The sequence below is a fragment of the Hemitrygon akajei genome, chromosome 6 (genome assembly GCF_048418815.1).
Source record: "Hemitrygon akajei chromosome 6, sHemAka1.3, whole genome shotgun sequence".
NCBI lineage: Eukaryota > Metazoa > Chordata > Chondrichthyes > Myliobatiformes > Dasyatidae > Hemitrygon > Hemitrygon akajei.
The window spans coordinates 131,477,851-131,495,402 of record NC_133129.1 but is presented as its reverse complement, the minus strand read 5'-3'; the positions used below and the strand labels follow the sequence as shown (position 1 = coordinate 131,495,402).

The 17,552-nt window shown below is 39.8% G+C and overlaps 1 protein-coding gene across 1 annotated transcript in view; it reads left to right on the top strand.

Annotated features, from left to right (window-relative positions):
- The window catches only part of LOC140729473 (kielin/chordin-like protein), a 354,219-nt gene that overhangs the window by 86,381 nt on the left and 250,286 nt on the right, over positions 1 to 17,552 (top strand). The window contains exons 2-4 of the mRNA XM_073049248.1: positions 11,985 to 12,079; positions 13,112 to 13,201; positions 13,500 to 13,559. Coding sequence (XP_072905349.1) covers positions 11,985 to 12,079; positions 13,112 to 13,201; positions 13,500 to 13,559 — 245 coding nt within the window. The remainder of the gene's footprint in view (positions 1 to 11,984; positions 12,080 to 13,111; positions 13,202 to 13,499; positions 13,560 to 17,552) is intronic.

Genomic DNA, 17,552 nt, shown 5'->3' with positions numbered 1-17,552 from the left:
AAGAGTATGAAAAGTTAGGTAATGAAGTTCAGGTACAGACCATATTATCACTGAACAACTGGCTTTTGAATCAGAGGGAATAACTTTACTCAACTTATTTAGCCCTTTCACTAAGCTGTTGCCACAAACTGTGGACTCTCTTTCAAGAACTCTTCATCTCATGTTCTCGATATTTATTGCATATTTATTATTATTATTTTCCTCAGCTCGCTGGAAAACCCTGAGGTACAGGCATAGCCAAGCACACTCATTTCTGAATTGCTAGGAACTTTTGAACAATTCTAGTGGTGTTTCGTATTTTCTCTGGAGTTTTACGTAGATATTGCTGTGTAGCCTTAATTGTTTAATGCTATCGTGTAGTGACTTTGGGATAATATCACTTGTAGATATTACTATCAAGACAATGTATACCCTGTTCCTGGTCCATTTTCTTTCAATTTCCTCTTTTAAGTCAGCATACTTCAAATGTTTTTCATTCATTAACTTCCGTACGTTATGTGTGTTTGGAATGGGCATATATATTAAGTAAGCTGTTCTTGCTTGTTTATCCTGTAATATTATATCCAGCCAGTTATTATGGGTTGTTCTATCTGTAATAATGGATCAGTCGTAATATAATTTGTAGGACTCTGACTCTAAAACTGGATCAGACCTGTATTATAGTAAGGTATAGTTTCTTTTATGAGTTTGTATTTTAAAGCAAGGTTTTGGTGAATGTAGTATGTTGGATTGTTTCTAGTTTCTCTTGGCATTCTCTGCATTTATTGTCCTGAGTTTGTTCGTCTTTTATTATGTTTTTTTTTGACCTTTTTTTTGTGTTAACCACCTGGTTCTGCATTGTCTCAAGGAACCCTTCTGTTTCTGGCAGGAGGTCTCCAACTCTGAGCCGGGTGCTCAATGCTTTCTTGAAGACATTTGGTCTGCCTAGATCATGGGGATGTCTTCCACGGAGGGTCATGTTCTTCCGTTGATTAAACGTTTCTTCTATAGTGATCATTTTAATTTCTTCATTTTTCTGAGCTGAACTTTCATTTGAGCTTAGTGGTGTCTACTTCTCATCAGAACTACATATGTCCGCATGGAGTGCTGAATTGTGTTTTAATTGATGAAAATATATCCTTAGAAGTTTTATCTGACTGTTGTGTAAATTTTTAATGTCTGTTATTCCTTTTCTGTCTTCTGACCTAGGTTGTGTTAATCCAAGCGTGTTTGACTGTGCATAGTGTTTTCTAAAATTTGTCATTTCATTTCTTATTTTTTTGTTTGTAAATATTCCAGATCAGTTTCAGACCAAGATATTATACTGAAAGGATAGTTAATATGGGTATAGCAAAAGATTTATTGCCTTTGTTATATTTCTACTGTTAAGCTCTGTTTGACAGGTTTTCTTAAGCCTTGAAGTAAATTCTGAAAGTTTTTCCTTTATCACATTATTATTATTATTATTATTTCTTTGCTTTCTTTCTTTTTGTTTTTCCACAGTTTGATGTCATTTGCACATTAGTTGCTTGTTCATCCTGTTGGGTGCAATCTTTCATGGATTCTATTGTATTTACTGTGAATGCCATCAAGAAATTAAATCTCAACACTGTATGTGGTGACATATATGTATCTTAATAATAAATTTACTTTGAAGTTCAAATGGCAAAGCAGGCTTAAGAAGATGAGTAAACATAATCTAGTTCCCATTTTCTAAACTAAATGGATAATTTGTGCTTTTGAAATTGGGTGGAAATTTTAGTTGATATCATACCAGCCTGTAATGACAAGATTATCTTGTATCCCAGGACCCTCTATATGCAATAATTTCAAATGAAACCAAAAATTGAACTTGCGGATCTTATCTGTGGCTGTGGTACTTCACAAAGTTGTACAAAAAGCAATGGAATTCATACCAGGATATTAAATATATCAGATGTTGGTTCATGTATTAAGACCTCTAGAAATACAGTGGGCCACTGAGGACCTTCATGAAAAGAATAAACAAAAAAAGGCATCTCACATCATTGTAAAATATGAAAAAATACCTATTTATTACTTAGGTTATCACAAAGTACTTCACAGTCATTGAATTATATCTGCAGTGCTGTTGGAACATAGCTAATGGCAGCAATTATTTTGAATACGCAGTTTACTACAGAAGCTAACATACCAACTGGTTGAACTGCTTTAGGCATTGGCTGAGGGATAGATTTTGGCCAGGATACTATAAGAACTCCTCATTGTTCTCCAGATAATGCCAGAAGAGAAAATAACTCTTTGAGTAACAAGGACAGTCCCAGTTTAATATTTCAGTTGAAAACTGTACCGTTGACAATGCAGCATTTCTTAATACTTCCACTGAAGTGCCAGCTTGTATTCTGTGTTTAGATCCTGGGCATGGGATTTGACACAGTTCAGAAGGTATCTCCACTGAAAGCTGTCATTGATCTGTCATCACCTACCCAAAATTCTCAACTCACCACAGTCTCAGAATTAAGACCAGCCAGTGAGGAGATGCACAAAATTCCCATATTTCAACATTCAACATGGAAGATAATTGCAGCAACTTCTCTGTTTAGTTGTTATGTCACATTGTTTGTTGATAAAAGATAAGCATAATTGTGTGGGGGGAGGGGATTGGAGAGATCGAGCAATATTTATTATTTAGAAGTCCAATAGGCCAAAACAGGTCAAAATGGTGCCAGTGAACCACTGAGATGTGTCGCGGGCTGCTTATGAAACATAAATATACATCTTCTGAATTACACTCACTGCAAACTGCAGCCTGTAATTTCCTTTTAAACAACATACTATTGAACCATCCTAATGAAATAGTGATTCTATGATCTTCTGAAGGATTAAACTCTCAGCCATGCAGATGTGGCTCCTTTAAGTGGACAAAGATACATCACTATAGCTGGAAGAGAGGGAGGAGGGGAAAACTGCAAGCTAAGTTGTAACCAGATCCTCTACCAGCATCTTGTTGGCAAATATATAGTTGCTGAAGAACAAGATTGAGGACCTAAGGATGACATTTCTGTATTGGAGGGAAATGAGGAATTTATGGAGACATGGCTCACTCTGATCATGCCAGATTCAGCAATCAGACCTGAGGGCTTCTCAGTACACAGGATAGACCAAACTGCTGATTCGGAGAAAACAAAAGCTGGGTTGGTGTTTCAGGATTAACTCTCTGTGGTGCTCAGATGCAGTAGTCTTGGTCTTGTCGCACTCTTGTTCCCCTTAACTAGAACATCTAACAAATAAATGCTGAGCCTTCTACTTACCTAGAGAGTTCTCCTTCAGGATCCTGACTGCAATTTACATACCGCCAAAAACCGACATTAACCAAACTTTCGAGATATTGAATGCAGCCAACACCAAACAAGAAAGTACCCACCCCAATGCATTTCAAAGCATAGTCTGGTACTTCATTTAGACTTGTTTGAGGAAATCTCTGCCCAATTATCATCAGCATATATCCTGCATCCCAACACACCTGACTACTTCTACGATTAGGAATGCCTACTGATACATACCTAGACCGCATTTCGGGAAATCTGATCTCCTGGCTGTCCTTCTCTATATGGATACAGGGAAAGGCTAAAGATCAAGGTCCAGATATAAGGACAACAAAGAGGTGGTTGCAAAAGGCAGAGGAACAGCTATGGGATTGCTTTGAGTTGGAATACTGGAATGTGTTCAAGGACTCATCAGAGTATCTGAGTGAATGCACCATGGTTGTCATGGAATTCCTTAAAACAGTTGAGTATGTGTGTCCCCACAAGATCATTCAGAGTGTACCCCAACCAGAGGTCCTGGTTGTATCATGGGATCCACAGTCCACAATCTCTGGAAATCTAGCTCATATGCAGAGAGACAATTCTGGACTAAATTTGACTCACTGAGGTATTTTTGATAGCTGTGGCAGGGCTTGAATGCTAGTTCATCTTACAAAGTGAAATCAAGTGAGACAGATGACAGCAGGGTTTCACTTCCAGATGAACACAATGCTTGCTATGCTCTCTTTGATCGTCAAAACGTGGAGGAACTTTCATCAACTATCACAGCCCCCCCCGCCCCATGACCCTTTGATCTCAATCCCTGAGGAAAGCATGACAGCATCCTTCAGGAGGGTGAACCTAAGGAAAGCATCCGGCCCAGATGCGGTACCTGGTGAGTACTAAAGACCTGTACTGATCGACAGGCTGGTGTGTTCATCTTTAATCTCTTGCTTTGGCAGACTGAGGTATGTATCTGCTTCAAGCAGGCTTCAATTATACCAGTGCCTAAGAAGAACGTGGTTACTTGCCTCAACTGCTATCGTCCACTAGCACTTACATCTACTGTGATGAAGTGCTTTAAGTGGCTGGTGATGAAGCACATCAACCCCTGCTGAGAAGCAACTTGGATCCACTCTAATCTGTCTACCGGCACATCAGGTCCACAGCAGATGCCATTTCATTCGCTCTTCACTCAACCCCTGGAACATCTGGGCAGCAAAGGTGTATACATCAGGATGCTCTTTATTGACTACAGCTTGGCATTCAGCACTATCATTCCCTCAAAACTAATCAAAAAGCTTCAAAAACTTGACTTCAATACTTACTTGTGCAATTAGATCTTCCGTTTTCTCACTTGCAGACCCCAGCTAGTTCAGATTGGCAACAACATCTCCTCCACAGTCTCCATCAGCAAAGGTACAACACGAGGCTGAATGTTTAGCCCCCTGCTCTCTTTACACTTACGACCGTGTAGCTAAGTACAACTCCAATGCATTTTCAAGTTTGTTGACGACACCACTGTCATTGGCCGAATCAAAGATGGTGATGAATCAGCATCTGCAGATTTTCTCTTGTTTGTGATTGGACAAACGTTTGCAGATATGTTGTGGAGACTATATTGACTGGGTGAATCAGAGCTTAGTATAGAAATATTAATGCCCTTGAATGGAAAATCTGTCAGAAAGTAGTGGATACAGCCCAGTCCATCACAGTTCCTCCCCACTATTCAGCATATCTACATGGAGCGTTGTCATAGGAAAGCAGTATCCATCATCAAGGACCTGTGTCACCCAGACCATGCTCTGTTCTCACTGCTGCCATCAGGAAGGAGGTAAAGGAGCCTCAGCATCCACACTACACTCAGGAGCAGTTATTACCCCTCAACCACCAGCTCTTGAACCAGAGGGGTACAACTTCACTCACCCCATCACTAAAGTGTTCCCTCAACTTATTGACTCACTTTCAAGGACTCTTCCTCACAGTATTTATTGCTTATTTATCTATTAATATTTTATATTTTTTCTCTTACATACTTGCCCAGTTTGTTGTCCTTTGCACTTTGGTTGTATGTCCATACTGTTGGGTGCAGTCGTTCATTGATTCTTTTGTGTTTCTTGGATTTACTGAGTATGCCAACCAGAAAAATAATCTTAGGGTTGTAGATGGTGACATACATGTACTTTGATAATAATAAATGTACTTTATACTTTGTACATTGCATGGACTTTGACTAGAATTTTTGGACTCTGAATTTAAAAGTAGCTGCTGTCAATTTTAAAAGAAATTTATGGAATTACTTATTAAGGTTTTGTCCCTTAACCATCAGCAATTGGGCACTTCTTTTATGTTAATATTTAAAACATTGTTGTCTACTGAGCAAATCATATATCCTTCCAGAACGGTTAGAATTAAACTTAGATTTTGATTTGAATAGGCAACCTGAATGCTTTTGTTAGTAAAGGACAATCGCAAATTGGCAACGTTGAAGAAAGTGTGGCAGTGCACATACATACATCTATCTATATAGACCATAGGATATATGCCATGAAATTTGTTGTTTTGTTGCAGTAGTACATTGCAATACATAATAATAAAAACTATAAATTACAATAAGGAATATATGTAAAAAAGAGAAAATGAAATTAAATAAGTAGTGCAAAGAAAGGAAAAAATACTGAGATAGAAACAAGAGAAAATCTGTAGATTCTGGAAATCCAAGCAACACACACAAATGCTGGATGAACTTGACAGGCTGGGCGGCATCTATGGAAAAAAGTACAGTCGACATTTCGGGCTAAGACCCAGTACTGATGAAGGGTCCTGTGTGATGGGTGTCCTTAATAATGGATACCACTGTGTTTAGAGCATAATACCATAAGATATTGGTGCAGAATTAGGCCATTTGGCCAATTGAGTCTACTCCACCATTTCATCTGGTTGACCCATTTTTCCTCTCAGCCCCAATTTCCTACCTTCCCCCTATGTCACTTCATGTCCTGACTAATCAAGAATTTATCAACCAGTCCCATAAATATACATGAAGTCTTGGCCTCTACAGCTGCCTGTAGCAATGAATTTCACAGATTCTCCGGTCTCTGGCTAAAGAAATTTCTCCTTATCTCAGTTCTAAAAGGACACACCTCTATTCTCAGGCTGTGTCCTCTGGTCTTCAACTCTCCCACCATAGGAAACCACATCCACTCTATCAAGGCCTTTCACAATTTGATAGGTTTCAATGAGGTCACCCCTCATTCTTTTGAATTCTAATGAATACAGGCCCAGAGCCATCAAACACTCTTTCATATGACAAGCCATTCAATCCTGGAATAATTTTCGTAAAATTTCTTTGAACCCTCTCCAGTTTTTCTAAGATAAGCAGCTCAAAACTGCTCGCAATATTCCAAGTGAGGCCTCACCAGTGCTTTATAAAGTCTCAACATTACATCCTTGCTTTTATATTCTAGTTCTGTTGAAATGAATGCAAACATTATATTTGCCTTCCCCACCACATACTTAACCTGCATATTTAACGAGTCCTGCACAAGGACTCCCAAGTCTGTTTGCACCTCAGTTTTTTTTGTATTTTTTCTCCATTTAAGAAATAGTCAACCTTTTCATTTCTTCTACCAATGTGCATGGTCATACTCTTCCCAACACAGTATTCCATCTGCCATTTCTTTGCCCACTTTCCTAATCTAAGTCTTTTACTTCCTCAAAATTACCTGCTCTTCCACCTATCTTCATATCATCTGCAAACTTTGCAAGAAATCCATCAATTCCATCATCCAAATCACTGACATGTAATGTAGAATGAATCAGTCCCAACACAGGCCCCTGTGGAACACCACTAGTCACCAGCAGCTAACAAGAAAAGTCTCCCCTTACTTCCGCTCTTTGCTTCCTGCCAATCAGCCAATTCAGTATTGATGCTAATATCTTTTCTGCAATGCCATGGCCTCTTAAATGTTAAGCAGCCTCAGGTGTAGCACGTCGTCAAAAGGCCTTCTGAAAATCTAAGTACACAATATCAAACAATTCACCTTTGTCTGTTCTGCTTGCTATTTCTTCTAAGAATCCCAACAGGTTTGTTAGACAAGATATTCTCTTGAGGAAACCATGCTGACTATGGCCTATTTTATCATGTGTCCCCAAATACCCCGAAACCCCATCCTTAATAATGAACTCCTACATCTTCCCAGCCACTGAGGTCAGACCTGTAGTTTCCTTTCCTCTGCCTCTCTCACTTCATGGAGTGATATTTGCAGTTTTCCAATCTTCCGGAACTATTCCAGAATCTAGTGATTCTTGAAAGATCATTACTAATGCCTCCACAATCTCTTCAGAACTCTGGGTTGTACACTGATTGGTCCAGGTAACGTAACTACCTTTAGACCTTTCAGTTTCCCAAGAACCTTCTCTCTAGTAATAGTAACTTCACACACTTCATGTCCCCTAACACCTGGAACTTTCACCATACTGTTTGTGTCTTCCACAGTGAAGGCTGATGCAAAATACTTATTCAGTTCGTCTGCCATTTTCTTGTCCCCATTACAACCTCTCCAGCATCACTTTCCAACTGTCTGGTATCCACTCTTGTCTCTCTTTTACATTTTATGTATCTGAATAAACTTTTGGTATCCTCTTTAATATTATTGGCCAGTTACTTTTGTATTTTATTTTTACCTTAATGACATTATTTAGTTGCCTTCTGTCAGTGTTTAAAAGCTTTCCAATCCTCCAACTTCCCATTAATTTTTGCTCTATTATATGCCTTGTGTTTTGCTCTTATGTTGGCTCTGACTTCTCTTGTTAGTCACGGTTATGTCATCTTCTGAAATTTCAGGGTTTATTCGATCATATTGTGATCAGTTGCCCTTCAGGGTTCTTTTACCTTAAGATCTCTAATCAATTCTGGTTCATTGCATAACACCCAGTCTAGGATAGCTGATCCCCTAGTGGGCTCAACCATGAGCTGCTCTATAAAGGCACCTCATAGCCACTCTAGAAATTGTCCCTCCCGTAATCCATCTCCAACCTGATTTTTCCAATCTGCCTGCATATTGAAGTCCCACATGACTATTGCAATATTGCCCTTTTGACATGCATTTTCTATCTCCTGTTGTAATTTGTAGACCACATCCTTACTACTGTTTGGTGGTGTATATACAACTCCCATCAGGGTCTTTTCACCCTTGCAATTCCTTAGCTCGGTCCACAATGATTCAATACCTTCCGACCCTATGTCACCTCTTTCTAACAATTTGGTTTCATTTTTTACCAACAGAGTAACACTCTGCCTTCTAGCCTGTCCTTTCGATACAATGTGTATCCTTCAAAATTAAGCGCTCAGCTATAATCTTCTTTCAGCCATGATTTTATGATGCCTATAACATCATACATGCCAATCTGCAACTGTGCTACAAGGTCATCTCCCTTCTTCCATATACGGTGTGCATTCAGATATATCACCTTCAGTCTTCTATTCACCCGTTTTGATTTTTGTCTGACTTTCACATTGCAGCTTATCCTGTTGACTGCAATGTTGCCTCTCCTCACTACACATTGCCTCTGTTTGTAAACCAACTACCTCATCTTCAGCACTACCATCCGCCTTTCCTACGATACTTCTTGCATTGAAATATACACAGCTCAGGACTCTAGCCGCACCATGCTCAACCTTTTGATTCCTGACTTTGTCTAAGGTCTTATCAACAATGGCTTCCACAACCTCTCCACTAACTGTTCTGGGACTCTGGTTCACATCGCCCTGCAATTCTAGTTTAAACCCCACCATGCAGTATTAACAAACCTTCCTGTTAGGATGTTAGTCCCCCTCCAGTTCAGGCACAAATCATTCCTTCTGTTCAGGTCCCACCTTCCCTGGAAGAGAGCCCAATGATCCAAAAATCTTATGCCCTCGCTCCTACACCAACTCCTTAGCTACGCTTTAACTGTATAATCTTCCTGGCCCTGGCCTCACTAGCATGTGACACAGGTGGCAATCCTGAGATCACAACCCTGGAGGTCCTGCCCTTTAACTTAGCACCTAACTTCCTGAACTCCCACTGCAGAACTTCATTACTCATTCTACCCATGTCTTTGGTACCTACATGAACCATGACTTCAGGCTGTTCACCTTCCCACTTAAGAATGCTTTGGACTCAATCCAAGATATCCTGGACCTGGGCACGTGGGAGGCAACATACCATCCAGGAATCTTGTTCTTGCCCACAGAACCTCTTGCCTGTTCCCTTAACTAATGCATCCTCTATCACCACAACATACCTCTTCTCCCCCCTTTCGTTCTGAGTCACAGAGGCAGGCTCAGTACCAGAGACCCAACCATATAACCATATAACAACTACAGCACGGAAACAGGTAATCTCAGCCCTTCTAGTCTGTGCCGGACGCTTACTCTCACCTAGTCCCACCGACCTGCACTCAGCCCATAACCCTCCATTCCTTTCCTGTCCATATACCTATCCAATTTTACTTTAAAATGTGACCACTGTGACTTTCCTCTGTTAGGTCAATACCGCCCCCCCCCCCCCAACAGTATCCAATTTGCTAAATCCTGTTGTTGAGGGGGATAGCAACAGTATTGAGGTTGAGAAGTTTGAGAACTTTGAGTCCATAGGAGTGAACATCACCAACAGTCTGCCCTGTTCTAATCGTATTGCTATCACAGCAAAGAAAACTCATCAATGCCACCACTTTCTCAGGAGGCCAAAGAAATTTGGCATGTGCCAATCAAGCCTTACCAATTTTTGTCAATTCACCATAAAAAGCATCTATCTGGATCCATAACAACTTGGAATGGCAACTGCTCTGCACATGACTGCAAGAAAAAGCAGTGTTGTAGTCACAACTCAGCACATCATGGAAAACAGCCTCCTCTCATTGGTCTACACTTTTCGCTGTCTCTGTAAAACAGCAAGTGTAATCAAGGGCACAACCCACTCCAAACATTCTCTCTTCTTCCCTCATCAAATATGCAGAGGATTCAAAGCATGCATCATTGAATTTTTTGAAGTAGTTACGAGGAATGTTGACGAGGGTAAGGCAGTGGATGTAGTCTATATGGACTTCAGCAAGGCCTTTGACAAAGTTCCACATGGAAGGTTAGTTAAGAAGGTTCAGTCGTTAGGTATTAGTGCTGGAGTAATAAAATGGATTCAACAGTGGCTAGATGGGAGATGCCAGAGAGTAGTGGTGGATAATTGTTTATCGGGATGGAGGCCGGTGACTAGCGGGGTGCCTCAGGGATCTGTTTTGGGCCCAATGTTGTTTGTAATATACATAAATGATCTGGATGATGGGGTGGTAAATTGGATTAGTAAGTATGCTGATGATACTAAGGTAGGAGGTGTTGTGGATAATGAGGTGGGTTTTCAAAGCTTGCAGGGAGATTTATGCCGGTTAGAAGAATGGGCTGAACGTTGGCAGATGGAGTTTAATGCTGAGAAGTGTGAGGTTCTACATTTTGGCAGGAATAATCCAAATAGAACATACAGGGTAAATGGTAGGGCATTGAGGAATGCAGTGGAACAGAGAGATCTAGGAATAACAGTGCATAGTTCCCTGAAGGTGGAGTCTCATGTAGATAGGGTGGTGAAGAAGGCTTTTGGAACGCTGGCCTTTATAAATCAGAGCATTGAGTACAGAAGTTGGGATGTAATGTTAAAATTGTACAAGGCATTGGTAAGGCCAAATTTGGAATATTGTGTACAGTTCTGGTCACCGAATTATAGGAAAGATATCAATAAATTAGAGAGAGTGCAGAGACGATTTACTAGGATGTTACCAGGGTTTCAGCACTTAAGTTACAGAGAAAGGTTGAACAAGTTAGGTCTCTATTCATTGGAGCGTAGAAGGTTGAGGGGGGATTTGATCGAGGTATTTAAAATGTTGAGAGGGATAGATAGAGTTGACGTGAATAGGCTGTTTCCATTGAGAGTAGGGGAGATTCAAACGAGAGGACATGATTTGAGAGTTAGGGGGCAAAAGTTTAAGGGAAACACGAGGGGGTATTTCTTTACTCAGAGAGTGATAGCTGTGTGGAATGAGCTTCCTGTAGAAGTAGTAGAGGCCAGATCAGTTGTGTCATTTAAGGTAAAATTGGATAGGTATATGGATAGGAAAGGAGTGGAGGGTTATGGGCTGAGTGCGGGTAGGTGGGACTAGGTGAGATTAAGAGTTCGGCACGGACTAGGAGGGCCGGAATGGCCTGTTTCCGTGCTGTGATTGTTATATGGTTATATGGTTATATCACCAGGCTCACGGACAGCTTCAATCCTACTGTTCTAAGACACTTGAACTTACCTCTTGTACAATAAGATGAACTCTTGGCCTCATTATCTATCTCATTCTGATCTTACATGCACTACACTTTCTATGTAGCTGTTACACTTTACTCCGCATTGTTGTTTTCTTTTAACTTTGCTCTACTGCAGTGGACTGTGCAATAGTTTGTTTGAACAGAATGCAAGACAAGCTTTTCACAAGAACTTGGTACATATGACAACAATAAACCAACTCCAATTCCAATTCTAAGCAATTGTGCTTGCAACTATTCTTTGCTGAACCAAACCAGATTAAATAGCCATTTCTGTAAGTAAATGTTTGCCTACAAACAGTAATGAATTAACTCCTTATCTTTGGCTGTGCACTCTTTTGGCAATATCTATGTGATACATTTATTCATTCTCTTATTTGTAGGTATCGCCACGGTCCTCATATGTGCCAATCACGATATGGGAATGGGTGCTGCCTTGGATGGAACCCAACACTGGGCAGTGGGCTGTGTGTCATACGTAAGTGACAAAATGAAGGAGATTCTTCAGATTTGGCTTCACTTCCTCAACCTGCTCCAAAGCCTCTAGGCTGCTGTCCAATAAATTCTGATTTGGTCAGACATTCTTTCAGTGTATATCCTATACTGAATGAAGGGTAAAGGCATTTTCTTGTGGCAAGAGCATCTCTTACATGCACAGACAATCTCTGGTGTGTGACTGGAAATACAGAGTGACGCACTGTTAATAATGAACTCACTCATGGTTTCTCAAACTCAATCACTCTTCAATGACTCCGTCTCTCACTCACTCACTCTGAGTCTCAGTTAACCCCTCACTTGCTGAACACTGTCTCTTACTTTCTCACTTCTACCCATGCATATACCATTGACCTGAACACACACTGGCACCCACACACACATACACAATATCACTCTTTGCTCTTATTCCTGCTCTCATTCACACCCCAAGCACTACGATGGACAGGACTACTACCTCCAGGCAGATGGCATTCACTGCCTGATTAGCACACAGAGTGCCAGAGCTTGTGTGGAGACCACAGGAAAGGCAGATCTGATTCCTATCCAAGATCTATTCATGCCTTGTCTGTCAGCCTTTGAATTCTATCCCAACTCACCTCATATTGTGCTGTCTGTCCCCACATTATCAGCTGCAGATTCACCTTCTACCCCTCCAGTTCTGAATCTTTTTCAGTATATTGTAATGTTCACTTCCAGAATATTCTTGTGTTCCTTTGTTTCTCTGCTAAGCTCCTCCCCAACAAGGACATGTTCTCAAGATCTTTGTTGCATATCTGAAGCACTATTAGTTGGAGTATTCGTTGAACCACATTGCTTATACTTGATAATGATGGTTATAAAAATGTCTTGGAAAAGTCAAGCAATAGTTTCTAAAGTTAAAGAAACTAATTATTGCAAGCTGCGATGATTACTGCATGCAGTTCCAAAGTTCAGCTGTTGTAAATTAGTGCAAACATTTTCTACTGGGAGAATGCTGCACTTTAACTTTTGACCTTTCTTGATTTGTTTGTAGCTGTGTGTTCCTTTGGATGTGGAAATGGTTTCTGTGTCGCACCCAATCTCTGCTTATGCAGAGGAGGTCAACAAGGAATCTCCTGTTCAGGTAACCATAGCAGCTATCAATTACTTCTGAGATAATGTATCTGCATTGTTTAGTTTTGGATGCAATAAAAATTGGAAAGGGGAAATTTCTTTATATGTGGGACCCATATGAACATTGACTAACTTCAGATAGTTGGTAGATATCCTCTGCAAAGCAGTGACTTGAGAGGCAAAGTCAGCAATTTGAAAAGTAGGGGCCATATCGTCTTTTCTGAAGAAATTTATAAAGATTGCAAGGTCAGATGTATGTGCTGGGATTTAACTGATATTTTCATGTTTGTTTTTTTTTTAAATTTCAGATGATGGAAGGTCCGGTCACCTTTTCAGTGATACATTATTAAACCATTCTGACATTGATGGTGAGAAAAAAAATGAGCATCGCTTCAGGTCTAAGTTGATAAAATTGTGCTTGTAACATATTTGGTGGGTACTAATGAACACTGTTTAAAAAGGTGACTGAGCAAGGTTATGTAAATAAACAGTAGATATTTTAAAATAATACACTATATTGAAGGTTTGGTTGTCTTTAGCTGTGCTAAAGTATTAAAGGTCTGAATGCAAACCGGTCTCCTCCAACCCACTTATTTTTAAGTGTAACTGAGTCTAAGCACCTACAAACCAAGTTGGGAGTTTTGATAGTGTCATGAGGCTGACACCTTCTAACTGACCCTGCTTTCAAAAATTAACTCCAGACTGAGTCCCCTAGGCCTTGGGAAATGACAACTGAAAAAAAGTGAAAGCAGCTTTGGAAAGATGTGCCTTACAGATCTGCTTCTTGGCTAGGAACAGCCAAGGCCTCTTACACAGCCATCCCCAATCACTTTCACCAAGCAGTTTTCAGGCACTCCACTATGTGCCTACTTCCTTGGCTTTGAACATCTGTGGACTCATCTGATGTTTGCAATTATAAACAGAAAATGCTGTAAATACTCTTAGGTTGGGCAGTTTATGTGGAAAGAGGAATAGGCAACGAGAATTAATCTTGGCAAAAAACGATAGTCATTCTCTATCCAAACATGCCTCAAATGGCATTAATATCCCACAAATCAAAATTGATATGCTTCTAGATACAGTTGGTTCAATTTTAAATTTGTTTACTAGTGTGATTAAAATGTCATGTTAATTGTAATCCACTTACCTGCCAATGTAAACTTAATGATCATCAACAGATCTTGGTATATGTCAGTTTTAAAATACAGTGGAAAACAATATCAGCTTAAAGAAACTTATTAAGTGTGCAACACTGTAGTTTCTTAAAACTACATTTTTTAAAAAGTTTTTTTTGTTATATTTAATCATCATTGAAGTGCCCTCATAGTTAATACCATGATTTCCCTTCCTTATTGTATGACTGATCTCATTGTACATTAACCTTCTTGGGTGTCAAAACTAGTACAGGAAATTGTTCTGGCCCCGGCCCTAATAATTCAAAGCAGTATTTAGCTTTTCTACACAGTCATATGTGAGCCAGCCAGAAACAGATACACTTTTTATTTTGAAGAAATGGATTAAATTGGCAATTATTGAAAAGTTGGCAGGAACAGCTTATAATTCTAAGGTCCAGTTTTCCTTAAGTCAATTTATTTTAAACTGCTTGTCTGACTGGATGTGTCCTTTATTTTTCTGAATGCTTTGATTAAGTTATCTTGAAAGCAAGCTTCTCTGAAGTGCACCCAACTCCTTTGGGATGGTGCATTCCAATTTTTTTTTTACAATTGCACATATGTGCAATAGTTTTTGAGTACAGATTGGAAATAATTTTAAGATAGACTAAGATTTATTAAAAAGACAATCCTGCATTTTCTGAAACAGGCATTTCATAGCTAAGGAATCCACTCATTGATGATGTAATAAGACTCAAGTTTTTCATTTTGCATTCTGAATCACTTCTGTAGAGCCGTGCTGATTTTGCAATCCCTGGAATGTTTTTAAAACCCACTCTGTGTTGTTTCATCTTCTCTTCTAATGGTACTTGATTAATTTCAAAATTAGAATGTAGAGTATTCCCCTCCTTTAAAATCTCAATCACTGTAACACTCTTAGCCTGAATTGTCTATTATGCAGTTTTGATACAGTGCCTATAAAAAGTATTCACCACCACCCCCCCCCCCCCACCCCCGGAAGTCCTCACGTTTTATTGTTTTACAACATTGAATCACAGTGGATTTAATTTGGCTTTTTTGACATTGATCAACAGAAAAAGACTCTAGTGTCAAAGTGAAAACAGATCTCCACAGTGATCTAAATTAAATACAATTATAAAATACAGAATACTTCATTGCGTAAGTATCACCCCCTTTGATATGACACACCAAATCATCACTGGTGCCCAATTGGTTTTAGAAGTCACGTAATTAGTAAAAGAGTCCAAGCTATATATAAAGCTGTGTGCAGTCAAGGTGTTTATTTTGATTGTAGTAAAAATACATCTTTATCTGGAAGCTCCAACTGCTGCTGAGTCAATATCCTGGCAAAAACTACACCATGAAGACAAAAGAACACTGCAAGCAACTCTGCAAAATGGTCATTGAAAAGCACAAGTCAGGAGATGGATACAAGAAAATTTCCAGGTCACCGAATTTCTATTGGAGTACAGTTAAGTCAATCATCAAGAAATGCAAAGAATATGGCACAGCTGTAAATCAGCCTGGAGCAGGCTGTCCTCCAAAACTAAGTGACCATGCAAGAAGGGGACGTGGGGGTTGCCACTGAGAGACCTATGAAAATTCTGAGGAGTTACAAGCTCCAATGGCTGAGATGGGAGACTGCGCAAAAAAACAACTGTTGCCAGTCGCATCTTTATGGAAGAGTGACAAAGAGAAAGCCACTGTTGAAAAAAACTCACATAAACTCTCTGCTAGAGTTTGCCAGAAGGCATGTGGGGGACTCTGAAGTCAGCTGGAAGAAGGTTCTATGGTCTAATGAAACCAAAATCGAGCTTTTTGGCCATCAGACTAAACACTATGTTTAGTGCAAGCCATACACCGCACATCATCAACAACATATCATCCCTACTGTGAAGCATGGTGGTGACTATATCATGCTAAGGGGATGCATCACTGCAGCAGGCCCTGGAAGGCTTGTGAAGGTAGAGGGTAAAATGTATGCTGCGAAGTACAGGGGAATCCTGGAGGAAAACCTGATGCAGTTTACAAGAGAACTGCAACTTGGGAGAAGATTTGTTTTCTAGCAAGACAATGACCCCAAGCATAAAGCGAAAGCTACATGTTAAGCGAATGGCTTAAAAACAACAAAGTCAATGTGCTGGAGTGGCCAATTCAGAGCTCAGACATCAATCGAATTGAGTATTTGTGGCTGGACTTGAAAGGGGCTGTTCGCTCATGATCCCCATGCAATCTGACAGAGCTTGAGCAGTTTTGTAAAGAAGAATGGGGAAAAATTGCAGGCTATCCACACAGGCTCAAGGCTGTAATTGCTGCCAAAGGTGCATCTACTGAATACTGACTTGATGGTGTTGTTAATTATATAATCAATTATTTTGTGTTTAATAATGGTAATAAATTTAGACCAATTTTTAGAAATTTGTTTACACTTTGACACGAAAGAATCTTTTCTGTTGATCAGTGTTAAAAACCAAATTAAATCCATTGTGATTCAATGTTGTAAAACAATAAAACATGAAAACTTCCAAGGGTGGGTGAATACTTTTTATAGGCACTGTACATATTATTCTGGTTTTTCTAGTTATACTTGGGCTCTGGGAGAAAGGAATGCAACTGTGTCACATTTTTTTTAGAAATCTTGTGAGTGCTTGGATACCATCTATATTTCCTTTGACATCATAGAAGGCCGTTTCAAGGAACTCGATCTTGGGGCAATCCAATTCCTTAATACAAAGTTTGTAATTTTTCCTGTAACTTAATCTCCCAACATTTCCATCATCTTCCTACACCCCCTGCCCCAACTTGCAGATTCTCCCATCCCGCTAAACATACGAGTGTATTTATATGACAAGTTAACCTACCAAACAACATGTCTTTGGAATGAGGAAGAAAATTTGTGTATTCAGAGGGAGAATGTACAAATTCCACATGGGCAACACCAGATTCCAGGTCTGAACCCTGTTGCTGGAGATGGAGGAAGCCATTCTGGTCACCGTGCCACTCTGCTACGCAGCCTTTTCAAAAGAGAGGTTAACTGCTGTTTCCTTCATCGTGAACTAGTTTCTTGCCAACAGAACTGTAACATTCAAAAATATAGTTTAAAACTTTCCCCTGGGTGCAGGGTGGACTTATCCAAAGATATATCTTGCCGTAACTGAGTTGCTGGTCACACAACTGCCCAAATAGCCAAGGCTAGTTGAGTGAGGGCCAGATTCTTTCTGAGATCTG